Source organism: Colius striatus, chromosome 25 (genome assembly GCF_028858725.1).
Source record: "Colius striatus isolate bColStr4 chromosome 25, bColStr4.1.hap1, whole genome shotgun sequence".
Lineage (NCBI taxonomy): Eukaryota > Metazoa > Chordata > Aves > Coliiformes > Coliidae > Colius > Colius striatus.
The window spans coordinates 1,382,943-1,400,311 of NC_084783.1; the positions used below are offsets into that span (position 1 = coordinate 1,382,943).

Sequence of the window (17,369 nt, forward strand, 5' to 3'; positions counted from 1 at the left end):
TAAAACCCCCAGCAAGTTTGTTACATCCATAAACAAGTTTAGTGCTAGTTTGGTCCTTTACCCTTCAACCTTCCAGTTGTCCTGGGAGGTAAACACGAGCTTTTCTGTACACACAGCTTTAGGGGAGACCAGCCATCTCAAAACAGGACCAACAAGGGGCACTTTTCCAAAGGTAAAAGCCCTGTTTCTGTTCTCTGGAGCAATTAAGACCACAAACAGGATGATACAGATAGCATAAATTCAAATATAATTGTACATCATTTATACCCAAGGCCGTGCTATACATTATGAACAAGAGTCATTCTCCCAGTGGCATCACAATAAGCTTATTTCCAACCCCACCCCTCTCTCCACTAGTTTTAGAGATAACTTAAGATACCTTCCAGTTACAAAGAAGTATCAACATTCCAATAATGCTTTATTAAGAGCAGATTAATATGCAGTCATTTCTTTAAGCTAAAAAAAACCCCAACTCCTAGGAACTAAAACTTTTAAGCTTCCATCTGGTCTGAAGCAGAACAAAGTGCTGTCTTCTCTTTACAAGAAATATGGAATACTTTCAAGTATCTTGTTCAAAAGATACATGAGGTTTAAGATTCTCTAACTCATTCTACATACATACAGAGAAGTTAGTAGGTGGTGGAGTCTCAGACTGTATTAGCTGTGCTGACCGTGCCGGCGGCCTGGAGAGCAGCTCTGGTGCCACTGGATTCTGGAGCTGTAACAGCCAAGGGACAACCTGCAAAGTGCACAGGAGGGTTGGCTTTTTGTTTGGGGTTGGTTTGGTTTTATGGTGTGGTTTGGTTGTGGTTCTTAAATGGTGGGGGTTGGAAGGGACATTCAGAGCTCATCCAGTCCAACCCCCTGCAGAAGCAGCTCCCACCCGGCTCAGGTCACACAGGAACGTGTCCAGGTGGGTTTTGAAAGCTCCCAAGGAGCCTCCACACCCTCCCTGGGCAGCCTGGGCCAGGGCTCCCTCACTGAAACAGTGACAGAGCTTTTCCTTATGTTTCAATGGAACTTTTTGTGTTGCAGCTTCTTCCCATCACCCCTTGTCCTGTCACAGGGTGCAACAGAAATAAAAGTGCTGCCCCAGCCTCCTGACACCCACCAGTCAGATATTTGTAACTATTAATAGGTGCCCCTGAGCTCAGGCTTCTGTTCCCCAGGCTGAACAGCCCCAGGGCTGCAGCCTTTCCTCCTCACACACATGTTCCAGCCCCTGATCATCTTGGTGTCCCAGCACTGGCCTCTCTCCAGCAGTTCCCTGTCTCTCCTGAGCTCAGGAGCCCAGAACTGGACACAGGACTCCAGATGAGGCCTCATTAATCCATGGAATTGGACTACTATAGGCATTATCTGTCTTTGCTTGTCTACAAGTCTCCTTTTCAACAGTATTTAAAAAATGGGTTGAATATAGTGTTAAAAAAAACCCATTTAAACCATAAAAAGGCTCCTCATCATCTTTGCAGTGCTTTAGGCTCAGAGATAAGCAAATACAGCTGCCTGTGTGTCAACAAATCCTGAGGAAGGGAAGCTACTGAAGAGCATTCCCCAGTCTCAGAAGGAGAGGTTACAAACCTGAAGCAAGGCTTTCATCTCACTCCACTCTTGTAATAAGCAAAAGCAGCTTAAGATTAAATGCAAAGCTTCTTGTCAAACAGTTGTGTTGTTTGTTGTGGGAGGCAAGAGGAGGCATGAAGCAGCAGCTGAGATAGAAAGGAGAACCCAGAGATGTGTAGAATGGGTCAAATATAGGATGCAGGGCTTTGGGAATATGCCCAAGGCTGTATCTATCAACTAGAAGAGCTGCCCAACACAAAAAACCCCACAAACTTCCCTGAAATCAGGTTGTGGCAGTAGCATTGTGCAAGAGCCCCGTTGTGAGAGTGGTAAGCAAGGGCCCAGAGGTTTTGAAAGCTGTTTAGAGGAGCTGAATGCACACGGTGTGCTTGGTGCAGAGCCACTGATCTGTGTGAGCAAGTCTGTCTAGTTCAAACCTCACCCAAGATGAAAGGAGCTGCTTCACATCCTCATCCCACTGCTTCCAAATCCATAGCCTGAAATGATGTGCTACAGAGCTGGAGCTTTGGGAGCCAAGGGACAACTGGGACACAAATATAAGCAACTGCTTAGAGCAAAGTGTTGATGGGAGCCCTCAAATGTCAAACAGCTGAGAGCCTGGTTATTGTCTGATGTTGTCTCCTTCAGAACACACACTGCAGCTGCACCTAAGCCTTCAAGAAGGCAGCTGAGGGGAAGTGCCAGGACTGACAGGGTCTGGAGCTACTGGAAGTGCTCTGGCCCCAGGGAACACTCCCCCCCAAGCAACACCCACCAACAGCAGATCTGCAGACACTGACCCCAACCTTCACTTTCATTAGTGGCCAAAAAAACCCTCACACTGGCAGCCAAATGCTTGTCAAGTGCTTTGTGCTACTGAGTCAGAGGGAAGAAAAGGGCAAGAGCAGGTTAAAGGGCAGCCAAATGCTCGTCAAGTGCTTTGTGCTAGAGTCAGAGGGAAGAAAAGGGCAAGAGCAGGTTAAAGGGCATGACAAACAAATAGTAAAACATAAAAGCAGGGAGGTAGATTCAATAAAACACCTACAGAGAAAAGCATGAGGCTTGGTGAAAAAGTGCCACAACAACTGCAACAGGTTTAGCCACACACTGTTCCCACTCTTGTGCTCTTTGTGGGAGCAAGTGCCTGCCAAGAGACTGCTAGCAATTTATTCTCCCACCTTTGCCTGGCTGTATATCCAGAATCATGCAGTCATCATCTTCCTCATCTTCCTCAGTGTCTGCCTGAAATCCATCCATCTCTGCAGCTTCAGCCTTGAGGGGGAAGAAAACAGATACAGGCTGCATGATGAGTGAGCTGCCAAACAATGAGTGAGACTGAGGGCAGCCAGGGCCAGAACTGCTTGAGGGCAGGAAGGCTCTGCAGAGGGCCCTGGCCAGGCTGGAGCCATGGGCTGAGGGTAATGGGATGTTGCTGAACAAGAGCAAGGGTTAGTGGTGGGCTTGGCAGGGTGAGGGGAGGGCTCCAGGAGCTTCTCCAAACAAAGCCATTCTATGATGGCCTGCAGCAGGCTCTCCTCAGGCTGAGGGCTCCCAGCACAGCCTGGTCAGTGAGACATGCTTGTAGGGAAGAAAAGTAAGCACTGAAGTAAGACACTGAATTTTGACAAAAGGCCTCATCAGGAAGCAGGCCAAGGATGTGTTGCAATTATGCAACGTGATCAACAGCCCACACATCCAAGAGTTAGTCCAGGCCTTAATTAAAGCCTGTGGTGTTGTTTCTTTGGAAGGGAGATCTCTCCTCCCCCCCTGCTGACTATTTGGCATGCTTTCTACCTTCTGAAGAGTGAAAATGATTTCTGCTTGCGCAGTTTGAAGCTTTTCTCCCCCTGACTCCTCCTCATCTCTGCCTATTAGCTTTTATTCAGGGAGGGAGGACAGTTCTTCCCTTGGTTACCCTGTTTTCTGCCCTGGCAGCAGCACAAACCACACCTTTGGAAAGGAGAAAATGAATACAAGGAGCAGCACAAACTGAAGTTGCCCAGCACTGAGCAGCTGTGAGTGTTTGTGAGTTTCTTTTCCCCTACCAACTAAAATCTCAGACCTAAACCTGGTCCCCACCCCCTAGAAGCTGCTCCAATACATTTTATGTTTCAGTCTTTCATTACAGAGTCACAGTTCTCAGAGTAAGCTTCCTCCTCCTCCTCCACACCCCCAGGTACTGCCCACTCCAACACTGAGCTCTTCTCTCTCTCTCCAGTTTATGTAAGAGCACCTTTATTTAGAGTCCTGCTGTCAGCTTTGTGGCAGAGGAACACGTGCCAGGGGCAGAGAACCTGTCAGCCTTGACCTTGGCTCTGCCCAAGCTCCAGGAAGGATGGGGCCTCAGTACCTGAGCTGTGCTGATTTATTTAGACATCAGGCATGAAAGGCTTTCAGGACTCTGACACCTTGGCTCTGAGCTGCACCTCAGCAGGGCAGATTTAAGATGCTTTCAAGAGCTTTGAAGAATTCAGTCAGTGATGTAATGCCACCAAAAGCCTTTGGGGGTTTTTGCTATTTGTGCTCAAGTAGTCAGTTTAAGCAGAATTTCCAGTAGGTGCCAAGCAGAGATTTTAATCTCTGCCTTTATTTAGTGTGTAAGAAAAAAAAACCCAAAGCAGATGGAGTTTGGGGGCTGAGCAGCTTCTCACAAGTCTCTGATCCCTACCAAGGCTTCAATGCAGAGCTTTTTCAGTAGAAAAGCCAAAGAAGCCAAGAACAAATAGGGAAGGAAAAGCATGAAAAGCCTTGTCTGTGGTTTCTTCCCTCACCCCCTTGTCCACAGGGAATGAGGAATAAACCCACTGCCAGTGCAAACTCTGTTTCTACCTTCCTTGTAGGTTTGGAGGCAAACAGTTGTCTTAAATGCCTGCCAGAGCATCACCACACAGCTAAAGCACCAATCACACACTTCACGGTCATCCTTTTGGATGATTAAGCTCTTAATACCACCCATGGCTACCCTGAAGAGCAGAAGCAAAACAACAGGAAAACCACAACAAAACTTAGAGCAAGAGTAGTAACTGCTCCAAATCCATCTCATTTTGTTCCTAGGAATGATGGTTTTTAAACCAGCTCTTGAAATCCAGCTCTGTGACTGACAGCTGGAGACTTTACTGACTTCTGGGCTCAGGAACCACGTGGAACCGATGGAAGTCACCAGCTCAGGCTGCTCTACATCTGGCAGCCAAACACACACATAAAAACCTGCATACAAATTATACACAGCTGTAAAAGCAAGGCCAAACAGACACTCAGAAACCATTCACAGCTCAGAGGCAATCACTGCCAACCAGCAGAAAATGGAGGAACAGCAGGAGAGCAACACTTCAAATGAAACAGACAGGCCAAGCTGGAGAGACACAAAAGAAACCCATCTCTTTAGAGTCATATCATCTCACTCCCCTCCCCACAAAAAGGGGTTTTGTTGTGTGTGAAGGACAGTGTCTGTAGCTTTGTATTTTGTCTCTGCTCAGCTAAGCCTGGCTGGTTGCCTGACAGAGACACCCAGCTACACCCCCATGGTTCTCTACTGGGGAGGAGCACCACAGGGACTCACCTGTTCAGCATCCCGAGGCCTCTTCATGAATTTAGTGATGGACATGCTTCCAGTGGACTTCCTCTTGACTGAGGTGGGGGTGGTCTGCAGGACAGCCACTCCTGGCACGCTGCCACCCTCCTCCTTCCCCGAAGAAGGGACCTGGGTGACGTAGTTCCATTGACAGGGGACGGGGAGATGTTCTTGAGCAAAACTCTTCAGCACCTCAGGGTGAACGTACCAACACATCCTATATTCAGGTCTCTTCTCATACACAGAGTTCTCAGAAATGATCCTCTTTAGCCTGGCCTTGGAGGGGACCCTGCTGTCCTCACCCAGGGGTGTCTGTGGCCGTGAGGGGCTGGCTGGGCTCGTGTCGCTGCCCTCGGCGGCTGCGGCCGCTTCGCTCAACAGTCCCTGGCGGCAGCACTCCTGGAACTCCTGGATGATCACTTTGCTCCCGTTCACATTGCCATGTAGCAGAGGCAGAAGCTGGCCAAGGACTGCAGAGAAAAGATGTGCAAAGGGTGAGGGGAGAAGAAACTGGTTAAAAGTCCAGAAGAAGCAGCAGGCTGCCATAGCACACGCTGCAGAAACAGGCTGAGAGGAAGTTTAGACGGGGGATTGTAACAGGAGCTAAAGTGAGGTTGGAGCTGAGGCAGAACTGTTTCCCTGAGAGGGGTGTCAGCCCCTGTGCCAGGCTGCCCAGGGAGCTGGGGGAGTGCCCAGCCCTGGAGGGATCCCAAAGCCCTGGAGCTGAGGTGCTGAGGGCTGTGGGTCAGTGCTGGGCTGGGCAGGGTGAGGGGAGGGCTGGGGCTGCAGCAGCTTCAAGGGCTTTGCCAACCAAAACAACTCTGATTTGATGTAGAAAATACCTCCAATAATACCTCCAAAAAACCTCCCAATAATAACCCACCACACAAACTAAATCCTCTCCCCCTGAACAACAGACAAGTCAATGGTCCTGAGCACTTGCAGCCCTAAACCTGAACCTGCTGAAGCCTTTTGCTACTTGCTAAATTATCCAGAGCAAGGGGTTTTGGCGGAGCCCAACTAAGGCCACACTGGATGCAATACCAGACAACTCCTTCAGAAGAGCTCTCACAGACACTCCTTGGATTTCAGGCTTGTGACAAACAGGCCACACTGAGTTTGTCACTAGAAAGCTCCACTCACTGCAAAGGTGAGCACAGCAGTGCCTCAGCACAGCGATTTAGCCCTTCAGGTCTTACTCTGTTGATCTTTTGCTCTTTTTTTGCTACATTTCTGTATCTGCTGCTCTTCCTCAGCCACAGGTGAATCCAGGACACAGGCTGTGAACTGCTTGAGGACCTTGAGGTCTGTGTTTGTGCTGCTGTCACTCTCTGCACTTTCCCAGATGCAGCCAATTTTCACAGGCTGGAGAACGTGGAACCTCTTCCCCTTGGCCATCAGTTCATCCCATTCCTTCGCTTTCAGCTTCTGACGAACCTTCTGATTCTCTGGATCACACTCCTAAAGCCAAGAGTGAGAAAGAACTTGATACACTCATTCCAGGAAAACAACAGCAGCTTTTTGCTGTGTTCCCTGAGAGAGCTGCTCCTGAGCCCTGCAGATCTGAGCTGTGTTACCTCGCTGCCAAGGCTCCACCCTTTCTTCCTCCCAGTATCTAGGACATGATTCATGGGCAATTGGGATGGGAATAGTGACACTTGTTTCACTTACTTCTGTCACTCCTTCATCTTCAGATAGGTACCCATGGGGTACAAAAAACCCATCATCATCATCTTCATCCTCTCCCTCCTCTTCATCATCCTAAAAAAGAATCAACTCCGTTGGTTAGAAATCACAGACAAGTGCCCCAGGCTCAGAAAGCTGCTCTGCAGCACGTGGAACCCTCACCCCTTCACTGTGAGAGAGGCTTTCTCCAGGCTCCTCCTCTTCCCATTCTTCATCACTATCTACTTCGTAGTCCAATAGTTTCTAGAAGAGATGCCAACATGCCATTGGTGTCAGTCACCTGGGAGGGCAATGGCAGAGCCCAGGCAGGGTCACCAAACCCAGGAGAAAGAGCAACTAGTGGATCAGAAATCCCACAGAACAGGTGAACTGAACCAACTGCATGTTCACTTCAAGAGCATAAAGGAAAGAACCCAACCCCAGTGCCTGCAGGGTGCTTACACTGTCCTTTGCCCAAGGATTCCTGGGATGGATCAGAGTGGTTTCCTTGTTCCACGTGCCCCAGTATGCAGGACGGTGATTCTCACAGAACTGCAGCAGTTTCATCCTGCCAAACTTCCCCCTTTCAGGAACAGCATCTGTTTTGCAGTTATCCACTACCACCACATCACTGTTGAGAGAAGACAGAATCACAGAATTGGTTGGGTTGGGTTGGAAAAGATCTCCAGGCTCCTGGAGTCCCTGCCCAGCCCAGCACTGACCCACAGCCCTCAGCACCTCAGCTCCAGGGCTTTGGGATCCCTCCAGGGCTGGGCACTCCCCAGCTCCCTGGGCAGCCTGGCACAGGGGCTGACACCCCTCTCAGGAAACAGTTCTGCCTCAACTCCAACCTCAACCTCTCCTGGGGCAACTTCAGCCCATTTCCTCTTGGCCTGTCACTCCTTACTTGGGAGCACTTTCAGAATACTCCTTTGCTGCTCAGGAAAATGTCCTTTTGGTTCAGTCACAATCCCAACCCAGAGCTTGTGTTCAGTAGAACACGTTCTTTCAACTCTCCAGTAAGAACATGAGTCACAGACAAGCCAACTCCCTCCTTAACACCACCTCTATTGCTAAGGTCATTTACTTAAACTATCAAAAGCCAAACACCACCCAAGGTCATCAGTGCCCCAGTGCTGAATGCAGCTGCCTGAAGCACAAGGTTTCCTGTGGGGAAGGGTCTGAGAAGCATTGTTTGGAGTGAAGGAAATCTATACCCTCATGTACTGCTCCCTGTGGAAACTCACACAGAATGAGCACTCAAAGAAAAGCTCCATCCTTCCACCTTCTCCAACATCAGAATATACCTCAACACCATTCTGCAGCTCATCATACAAAAGCAGTGAGGACAGCTCTCCCCAAAGCACAGACTGACCTGTTTATGATGTCTGTGCTGTTCCTGACAAAAGTTGGCCCAGTTTTCCGTGGTTTACGACACTTCAGGTCCCTCAAGAAAGAAGCTTCAGTGTTCTGTGCATGCAGGAGCTTATCCAGGTGTTCTAAGAAGTCAGGATCCAGGGCAATTCGACAGAGGGGAGCTAAGACCATGTTCTCCTTAATTTCAAAAGGAGCAAACTTTCCACAAGAGCCTGCAAGGATCTGAAGTGTGAAATGAGGATCATCAGGGTGTGAACACCTGAGAAACTGTGGCACCACCACATCCAAGATACACAGCAAACCTCAATACCAGGCTGGAGGGATGATTTAGGTTAAGTCCTTCCTATCTAAGGCTTCAAGGGAATCTGGCTCTTTCCAGGCAATGCATGAGAAGACAGAGCTGAGATTTTCACTTGGCAACTACAAACAACTTCTCTGCTCTGGTCACAGACTTATTAAACCCTTCATTATACTTCTGACATTAGGAACTATGAATGCTTTGTCTGCCTAAGAAGCTCTAAGGGATAGGTCAGAAGGAAATTGGGTGTCTTTTAGCAAAGACAACTAATGCAGGGCCAACAGCACAACACAGGGGTAGCAACACCTCACCTTTGGGGCTTGGGGAGTCTTTGGTTTCTGGAAGAACCTCGTGATTTCTGCTTTCTGGGCATTAATACGCTGAAATCAGACACAAAATGCAAGTTATACACACAAGGGCAGGGCAAAGCCTTCCAGGGCAGCTCATGCATGACCCAACTTCAAATCTAGGGAGGTATCAAGCAAACTGAGTTGTTTACCAGCTCCTGGAACATAAAACCCACCCTTAATTGTCTTCTCTAACACAGCCAGTGCATTTCAATGTCATTGCCAAGACAAAGGATTGGGTTCACTCATAGGCACTGAAATAAACCCCACCAGTGCAGAGAAGACTTCAAGAGGTAAAACACACCAACACATGTGGAAGTGGGAGTCAAGAAGCCTGCATGATACAAGCAGCCAGGGACAGGCTGCATCCCAACTAGGGCCACTGAGCACATGCAACGGAGGGTACACCAGAACTGGAAGCCCCCAGAAGGGCTGCCAGGGAGCCCATGAACATCACCAGATGAACTGAGAGATGAGCTAGAGGAAGTATTTACCTTTTCCTCCTCTCTTAACCGTTTCTCCTCCTCTTTCTTTCTCTTCTCCTCAAGTTTTGCCCTGTAATAGAAAGTCCATGATAACTGTTACAAATCACAAAGTGTTTATTTGCACTGAGGAAGAGCTGAGAAGCCCCAGACCCTGCCTGAGACCTCACCACACTAAACAGGAAGATAAGCTATCAACTCAGCTGAGGACCATACTTGGCTAAGCCTAGAGAAGCCTCTCTTCATTCCTTCTAGAGCAAATATTGACCTGGTTTAGCCATAAAGTAGTTAGGTTGCTTCAAGTTTCCCTTAACACCAGCAAAGAGTGTTCATTGTATTATCAAGTTAGGAGCAACTTCTTCAACAGGCAGGGCAGCAGTGCCAGCAAACTGCAAAAGCACAGGCAAGACTGGTCACAAAGGGAAAACCCAGTGGAGCACAACAGCTCTTTTCAGCCCTTTCAAATCAGAAGCCCAGGCCAGGCTGCAAGCACAAAGCACTGCTGAGACTAGGCTGTGGCACTTTCAAATGCTCAAAACCTACCCCATGACAGAGGCAGGTGCTGTTTGGGCAGTGCAGCCTATAGAAAGGACAGTTAAGCTGGGTATGGCAAGGTGTTTGCACCACTTCTTATTCCCCAGGACCTGTGGAAACCCAGTCACTTACTCCAAAGCTTCCTGCCTCTCCTTGCGCTTCTCCTCCTTCACTCTCAGCTTCTCAGCCTTTTCCTTTTCTTCTTTTTCTTTCTTTTCTCTCCTTTCTTTCTCTTTCAACTCCTTCTCCTCTTCTTTCTTCTTCTTTGCCTCCTCCTTGGCCCGTTCTTTCGCAGCTTTTGCCTCTTCTTTCAGCCTTCCCTTCTCCTCCCTTTCCGCTTGCAACTTCTGCAGCTTGTCTGCTCGCTCCTGGTCCTGGGGCAGAAACAAGCCCTTAAGCAAGTTGGCAACAGCTGCTGGCATAAGAAACTCAACTAAAATCAGGACTTTATGAGACACCAGAGGAAATTCTTGCACCCACCCAGGGCTTGACCCACAGCAGTTTCCAGCCACCACAGGACATGAGTATTAACTGCAGCTACCTGTTGCCTCAGCCAGCTGAGTTACTCTGGACTGGCTCTCTGCAGCACTCTTTCTTCTTTGTCTCCTGACAAACAGAGGCTTTTCTGTTTTTCTCAGCAGCAAGGGAAGCTTTGCATCCTACCTGCTTTACACTTGAGTCCCCTTCACAGCCAGTGGAGCATCACAGAGAATGACAAGTGCTTTTACATTCATTCTCTACTTTATTGCAGATTACAGATTGTTTCCAAAACACTCCCTTTGCAAACACCTCCCCCCTGAACTCAGCCTTTCATGCTCTTCTACCAACACAGGGCCATAAGCCTGAAAAGTGAATTTGATCTGAGTGTGCACAAGGATTTTCTGATGATGTTTCTCCCTCTCAGGTACTAACATGAGTCTCCAGGTTCTGGGTTGTGCAGCTGCTTTACAAAAACCTGAAGCTTGCAAAACAACCCCCATCCCTTGTGTCAGCTTGTGTTAGAGAATCAGACACCACCACCAGCTCTAAGCTTACTGAAGGGGCATTATCACAGAATCACAGCATGGTGGGGTTGGGAGGAACCTTTAGAGCTCATCCAGTCCAACCCCCTGCAGAAGCAGCTCCCACCTAGATCAGGTCACACAGGAACGTGTCCAGGTGGGTCCTGAGGCCCTCCAAGGAAGGAGCCTCCACACCCTCCCTGGGCAGCCTGGGCCAGGACTCCCTCACTCCAACACTCAAATAGCTTTTCCATATGTTTAAGTGGAACTGTTTGTGTTCCAGCTTCATCCCATCAGCCCTTGTCCTGTTGTTAGATACAAAAAAGTGCTGCCCCAAGCTCCTGACACCCACCACTGAGATACTTGTAAATGTTACTAAGATCCCGCCTCAGTCTCCTCTTCTCCAGACTAAACAGCCCCAGCTCCTGCAGCCTTTCCTTGTATGAAAGATGTTCCAGTGCCCTGATCATCTTGGTGGCCCTGCACTGGCCTCTCTCCAGCAGTTCCCTGTCCCTCTGGAGCTGAGGAGCCCAGAACTGGCCACAGGACTCCAGATGAGGCCTCACCAGGGCAGAGTAGAGAGGGAGCACAACCTCCCTTGACCTGCTGCCCACACTCTTCTTGCTGCCCCGAGGCTGCCATTGGCTCTTTCCCACGAGGGCACTTTGCTGCTCATGTTTAGCTTATTATCACCCAGCACTGCCAGGTCTCTCTCTGCAGAGCTGCTCTCCAGCAGGTCACCCCCAGCCTGTCCTGGAGCATGGGGTTGTTCCTCCCCAGGTGCAGGACTCTGCCCTTGTCCTTGTTGAACCTCATGAGGTTTCTCTCTGCCCAACTCTCAAGGAGGGGAAGAGCACAAGGAAATTGCTGCCCCTCACAGTTTTTCCTCCCTAAACAACTGAAATTCTCATGCTGTCTCTACTGCCACAAAGGAGAAGGTGGGATGCTCACTGTAAAAATGGCAGACTCCAGAAAGAAAGCTTCCTTCTCCTGCAGGCTGCAGTGACTTCACCAGCAACCCAGGGTACATCTCTGCTCAGACACACAAGTCCCCTCCCTGTGTGTTTGCAGTTTTGTTTTATTTATTTCACATCTCTTCTTGGCAACATCAAGATTTACTGAACAGTGCCACAATGTACAAATCACTGCAGAAGGCAACCAACATGTAAAATGGTGCCAAGGATAAAAAAAAGCCCAAGCCCAATATTGTCAGCAGCAACTCATGGCCATCAGTGGAAGTCTAGTGGGTAGTTTGGAAAGCAGGGAAGTGAACTTCACAGCAGGATTGGCAGGTCCTCTTTCATTTTTTAGGGTAATAAAGCTCTTATTCTCATCTCTCCCTCACATTGCTGCTATTTTTACATACACAGAGAATGAAAGAAAACAGATTGGAGTTCTATATGGGGCACTGTAAAAAGCAAAGCTCTGAGGAGCAGGCTCCACCACAGATAAGCTGATATAAAGCAGGCAACAGCCCTCCATCAACTTGATAAACTAGTTACTAAGAAAGACAACAAGAATTTATAAACACAGGCCCTTCCTAACTGCAGTTCCAGAAACACCCCATCTGCTGGCAGGCAAAACCCACTCACACAGCCCTGACTGTTCACCAGCTCCACCAGCCTCCCTTACATTGAGTGTTTTATGACTGTAAGCAAAATGGGCAGCAAAGTTATTGCATGGCTGTTTTGGTATGAAACAAGAGTCTGCATCTGAGCAGAGACTAGAGCTTGTGATAGCCAACAGCTTCTCCTGCAAGCCAAAACCACAGTGGCCTGTTTGCCTTGCTCTTTAAATGAGGAGCAGACTGGTTCATGGTTTAAAAGAGGGAAGGGTGAGAAGGATGAAGCAGGAAGAGAGCTCAAGTAAAAGATCTCCTCTCTGTCTGTCCACTCAGCAGGCTGCACCTACCCTCTTCTCACTGAGGGTTTGAGAAATATTCTGAAAAGCATTTTGACAAGGAGTCAGCAACACAGAGTTCCTTAATCTCTTCCCAAAGTGCTGAGAAATGGAGTGCAGGCCACCCACACTTCATTACATACACATTGAGCAGCTCTGGAAGGAGCCAAGTACTTTAAGTGCGTGCCTTAAGGTACTTCCATATTCATCAGTGAGGAAAAGCAGGGAGAGAGATGTTCTAAGTGGGCTAAGAGGAAATGTGAAGGGCTTTGCTTAAGTCTCCAACACCCCAGCAGAGCACAGGTTAACTTCTACAGCAGTGACAATGCCTTACTTTTTGCAATCTCAGCTTCTCCTTCTCGGCCGAACTTTTGGGGAATTTCTGAGAGACCTGGAATTACAAAAGGCAAGTTTTAGAGAGCCACAACATCCCCTTTCCAGTAGGCACCACAGCTCTTAGCAGGAGAACAGCAAGCTTCATCTGAATTCTATTACCATTGTTCTTGCAGATGAGTGTATTGAGCAACTGGAGCAATTCCTGCAGCACGGGATGGTCCAAGCTCATCTCACTTCAATTTACACTTAAGCCTGGATGCATCTGAATGCTTCTGTTTACATTCAAGCCCAAGTTAGGAAGCTCTGCATAAACAAACACCTCTGCTCTCCTCACTTCAAGTCTCATCTGCCAGGGAAGGGCACGTGCAGGACAACTAACAGAAGCTACTGCTGCTCCCAATCACAACTGGGAACAGAGACATTTCATTACAGCAAAGTCACATCATTCCAGTTCAATTTGGGTTGGTTTCTTTCCTTCTTCATGCCACCACTTGCTGTTGCTGTGATATTTAGATGTAACTTCCTGAACACAAGGACTATCAACCATATTTTAAGATTTCTTGTAATCAGACTCTTCCACTAGTACCAGAGGATCAACCCAGAGTTCCCAACAGGTCACACTTCTCATTTCTCTAAGAGCTTTTATATATAGGGGGAGAAAAACAAGGTGATTTATGTCTAAGAACTGTTCTAGAGGATAAATTCACCCATATTTCAGCAGGCTGTAGGCTTGGGTTTCTTGTATTCCCCTGTTCCTTCTCCTGCCATTCAGTGTCACCCTGTGATTAAGGGACTCCTCCAGGGTATTTCTGTCCTCAGACAATTTAAGTCTCCCCAGGACAAAGCTGCAGCAGGAGATTCTGTGTTTGTGACATAAACCAAGAATTCTCTCAACTGGGAGCTTTAATTTGTTTCCACCTGGGGAAAATAAACCCTCCAGGACAGACAACTGTACAGGCCAAGGGGCAGACCCCTCATCTTGGCAAGTGGCACCTGAGCTGTTTGTTCCAGCCATCCTTCACGTGTTCATGTTATTGTCTTAACAAGAGGACTTGGCTCTTGATGTGTTTGCTCTGCCATGCTGGAAACACTCCATGCCTGCTTGAGTTTTGTGTATTCAGAGATGAGAGATTGCAAGTTTTAACACTATAAAAATACATCATTTTTCTTGCCAAGGACACAGCAGAAGAAATGAAAGACCTGTCACACTGTGAGCTCCAAGTCCAAGATAACTCATCCCTACCTCCTCCAGGAGGTTTATCTTCCCTTGTGGCATAGTCTGTCCTTAAACCCTGGGGGGGCTGGTTGGGAAAAACCTTTCTGAAAAGTCTGAAGGTGGTATTAGCAGGAAGGCTACCAGCTGCTCTTCTCTTTTACCTGAGCCACTTCCTCAGTTCTCTGCCTCCGGCAGCACAATATCAACCCACCCCTCAACATTGTATTTTCCTGTGTGTCCCAAGGTAAGCTCCCACTGATCCCTTCCCAAGACACTCAGTCACCTGCAGAGATGCTCTTGTCCTCATAAACTCCCTCTTCAATGCCACACCACAAAACACCCATGTTTTGGGGTCTCTTGGTGGAGCGCAGTGATTGAACTGGACCTAAGATGCCAATAAATCAGCTCATTTTGAGGGGTTTCCCTCCTGTGCTCCTGCCTTCCCTGCTCAGCAGCATCACAGGTCCCCAGCAGCTCCCTGGGCTGAGGGCACAAGCTCTGTGTGCAAAGATTGGAGAGACAGAGGCTCTTCTGACTCACTCTCCATCCTCATACAGAGATCTGCACTTCCACACTCATGTTGTACTTTGAGTTCACAGCATTTTCTATGCCACACTTGCAGAAACTGAGAGATGGGGAAGCACCTGCACAGTCTGGGGTGACATCCTCTTGCAGGAATTACAGCAGCTTCATCAAGGACAGACTGTAAAATACTCCCTCAGGGGCAAAAGTCTTTTGGACATCACTCTTGTCTCAGTTATAACACCAAGCCCTAGAGAATGCACTTCATGAGGAGTTCATTAAAAATATGTACATAAAATGAACCTGTAACAGAGCTGAAAGTGCCATTTTTATGATGCAAAGCCAGGCAAGACTGAAATCCTTTAGCAACAGGATGTAAAGGAAGATTCACCAGGGCAATAATTCAGTGATGCTATTGATAAATCAACACCACTTCACCATCTTTATGAGAGGAAAGATATATTCACAGAAACCCAGAGTGGTGGGGGTTGGAAGTGCCCTCTAGAGATCATTCAGTCCAATTCTCTGCTAAAGCAGGTTCCACTCACTCAGGAGGCACAGGAATGTGTCCAGGTGGGTTTGGAAACCTCCCAAGAAGGAGCCTCCACACCCTCCCTGGGCAGCCTGGGCCAGGGCTCCCTCATCTCAATAAGAAAGAAGTTTTCCCTTGTGCTTAAGTAAAACTGTTTATGCTCCAGCTTCTGTCCACGCACTGGAAGCCATCCAACCTACCTGCAATGCAACAGCTTTTCATTACAAACAGCCAAGAAAAGAAACCAACCTTCCTAAGAGGCGTGGAGGCAGCTAAGGGGCTGGTATTCCTCTTTGCTTCTGCAGGAGGCTGCACCTCAGGTGAGCTCCCAGAGTGGGAGCTTAGGGAGGAGTTGGTGAGTCCAGAGTCTCCTTCGTGAGACAATTCCATGCTCTCATTTTCCAACGTGATGTTTCCACTCAGAGAAGCGACCTGGGGAGATTTTGCTGTCATAATATCCTCCAGGAGCACTACAGGCATCTTCCCCTCAAAGATGACACCCTTCAGTTCGCTCTGGTTGACCTGGGGGTTTCCCACATCGCTGCCCTCCATTAACCTGACCCGTGCCTGGATTCCACCCACCAAACCTTCACCTTCCTTCACCTCAGTCTCCATTGAGTCATCCCTGGGGCTGCTCTGAGTGGAATTCAGACAACTCAACTGGCTTCTCTCTTTTCCTATCGTGCCATTAGTTACAGCCACAGATGAAGAGGCTTTGGAGTCGCAGTTGCCAGGGTCTGTGTCGTCACCGAGTCTCTGGCTCGAGCTCTCTGTCAGGTCAATAACAATGACAGTTTCATCTAGGCCCCTTTTGCTGTTTTTCTGGATAAAATGGTCTAATGGACCCTTTCCATTCACAAGCTTGGGAGTAAAGTTCACATCAGCATCCAGCTGACAGTTATTCTCCACGTTGTCCAGGGATGTGTGTGATAGGTCGAGGGAGGAATCCTTACTGAGGCCAAAACCACTCTGGGAGCTCTTCATTTTTTTGACTTCTGCATCTGCCTCGTATTTCTCCCTGGGGACAGGATTCAGGCGTTTGAAGGGCAGCCGAGCTGAAACAATATTTCTTTCTTTAGTCACGTCACAGGGGTGAGGTGAGGGGGAGGGGATCAGAGAGAGGGACATTTAATTCACTCTTATGCACAAGAAATGAAACAGATTAGCCCACTAAGGATAGTTTATGACTGCAAAGCCATTCTCTCTCATGAAATCAGGTGTGACACCTCCCCAGCAGGCAGGCGACACACACTCCCCCTGCAGCCTTACCTTGTACGAGCTTCCGCGGGGGAAGAGCCGCTTTGTCTCTGCACTCCATGGCTGCGAAGCAAAAACATCGTAAATCAGCACCCATGACACCTTCCCGCTGAGCCACCGTCTTCCCCGGGACAGCCGACCCGCCACAGCGCCCGACAGCTCTCCTAAGGCCGGAGCGCGACCACCCAGAGGCCGGACAAAGGGGCCAAGCCGAGCCCCGCCGGCACCCCTCCGGCTCAGGGGGATCCCCACACCCCGGACAGCGGCCCCCGGCCGGGGCCAGCGTGAGGGAGGGGGCGTAGGGCAGGAAGGAGGCAGCAGGCCGGGCCCGGGCCTGGTTCCGGGGCGCGGCGGCGGCTGACGGGCCTCCTTTGTTACCCCAGGGAGGCCCCGCGCACCCCGCGGCCCAACGGCCGCCGGAAACACACCGCGGCCCGTCCCCACCGCGCCCCCCCGGCCCGGTGCTACCTGCCATGGCCGCCAGCGCGGCTCCCGCCGCTGCTCCGGCGGCGGTGCCCGACGCGCCGCGGCCCGGCCCGGTCCGGCCCGTCCGGTCCCGCCCCGGCGCCTCCCGCTCGTATTTGGCGGGAGCCGGGGCGACCCCGCGCCTCGCCGCGCTGATAGGCGGAGCGCGCCCCACGTGACCCGGCCTTCCGCCTGCCCCGCCCCCTTCCCGCCCGCGTCTCGCGAGGGGGGCGGGAAGGAGGCTCGACGCCCGGCCGCGACGCTGCGTCCCGATTGGCTGGTGAGGCGGCCGTCGCTGATTGGC

At 49.6% G+C, this 17,369-nt stretch overlaps 1 protein-coding gene across 2 annotated transcripts; it reads right to left on the minus strand.

Annotated features, from left to right (window-relative positions):
- Positions 1-162: 162 nt before the first annotated feature.
- Positions 163-17,248, minus strand: CHAF1A (chromatin assembly factor 1 subunit A). 2 transcript variants are annotated; one of them, XM_062015211.1, is made up of 16 exons: positions 17,069-17,248; positions 16,613-16,663; positions 15,947-16,398; positions 15,593-15,775; positions 13,072-13,128; positions 9,970-10,211; positions 9,316-9,376; positions 8,786-8,854; positions 8,175-8,398; positions 7,262-7,430; positions 6,983-7,063; positions 6,806-6,895; positions 6,334-6,595; positions 5,123-5,604; positions 2,742-2,835; positions 163-739 (listed from the first exon to the last, which is right to left on the minus strand). In XM_062015211.1, exons 1-16 carry the CDS (start codon positions 17,073-17,075, stop codon positions 648-650), a joined length of 2,616 nt encoding a protein of 871 aa, XP_061871195.1. In that variant the 5' UTR covers positions 17,076-17,248; the 3' UTR covers positions 163-647. The 2 variants fall into 2 exon arrangements, with proteins under 2 accessions (XP_061871195.1, XP_061871194.1); XM_062015210.1 differs by having other exon boundaries at positions 15,593-16,398; positions 17,069-17,247.
- Positions 17,249-17,369: the final 121 nt, after the last annotated feature.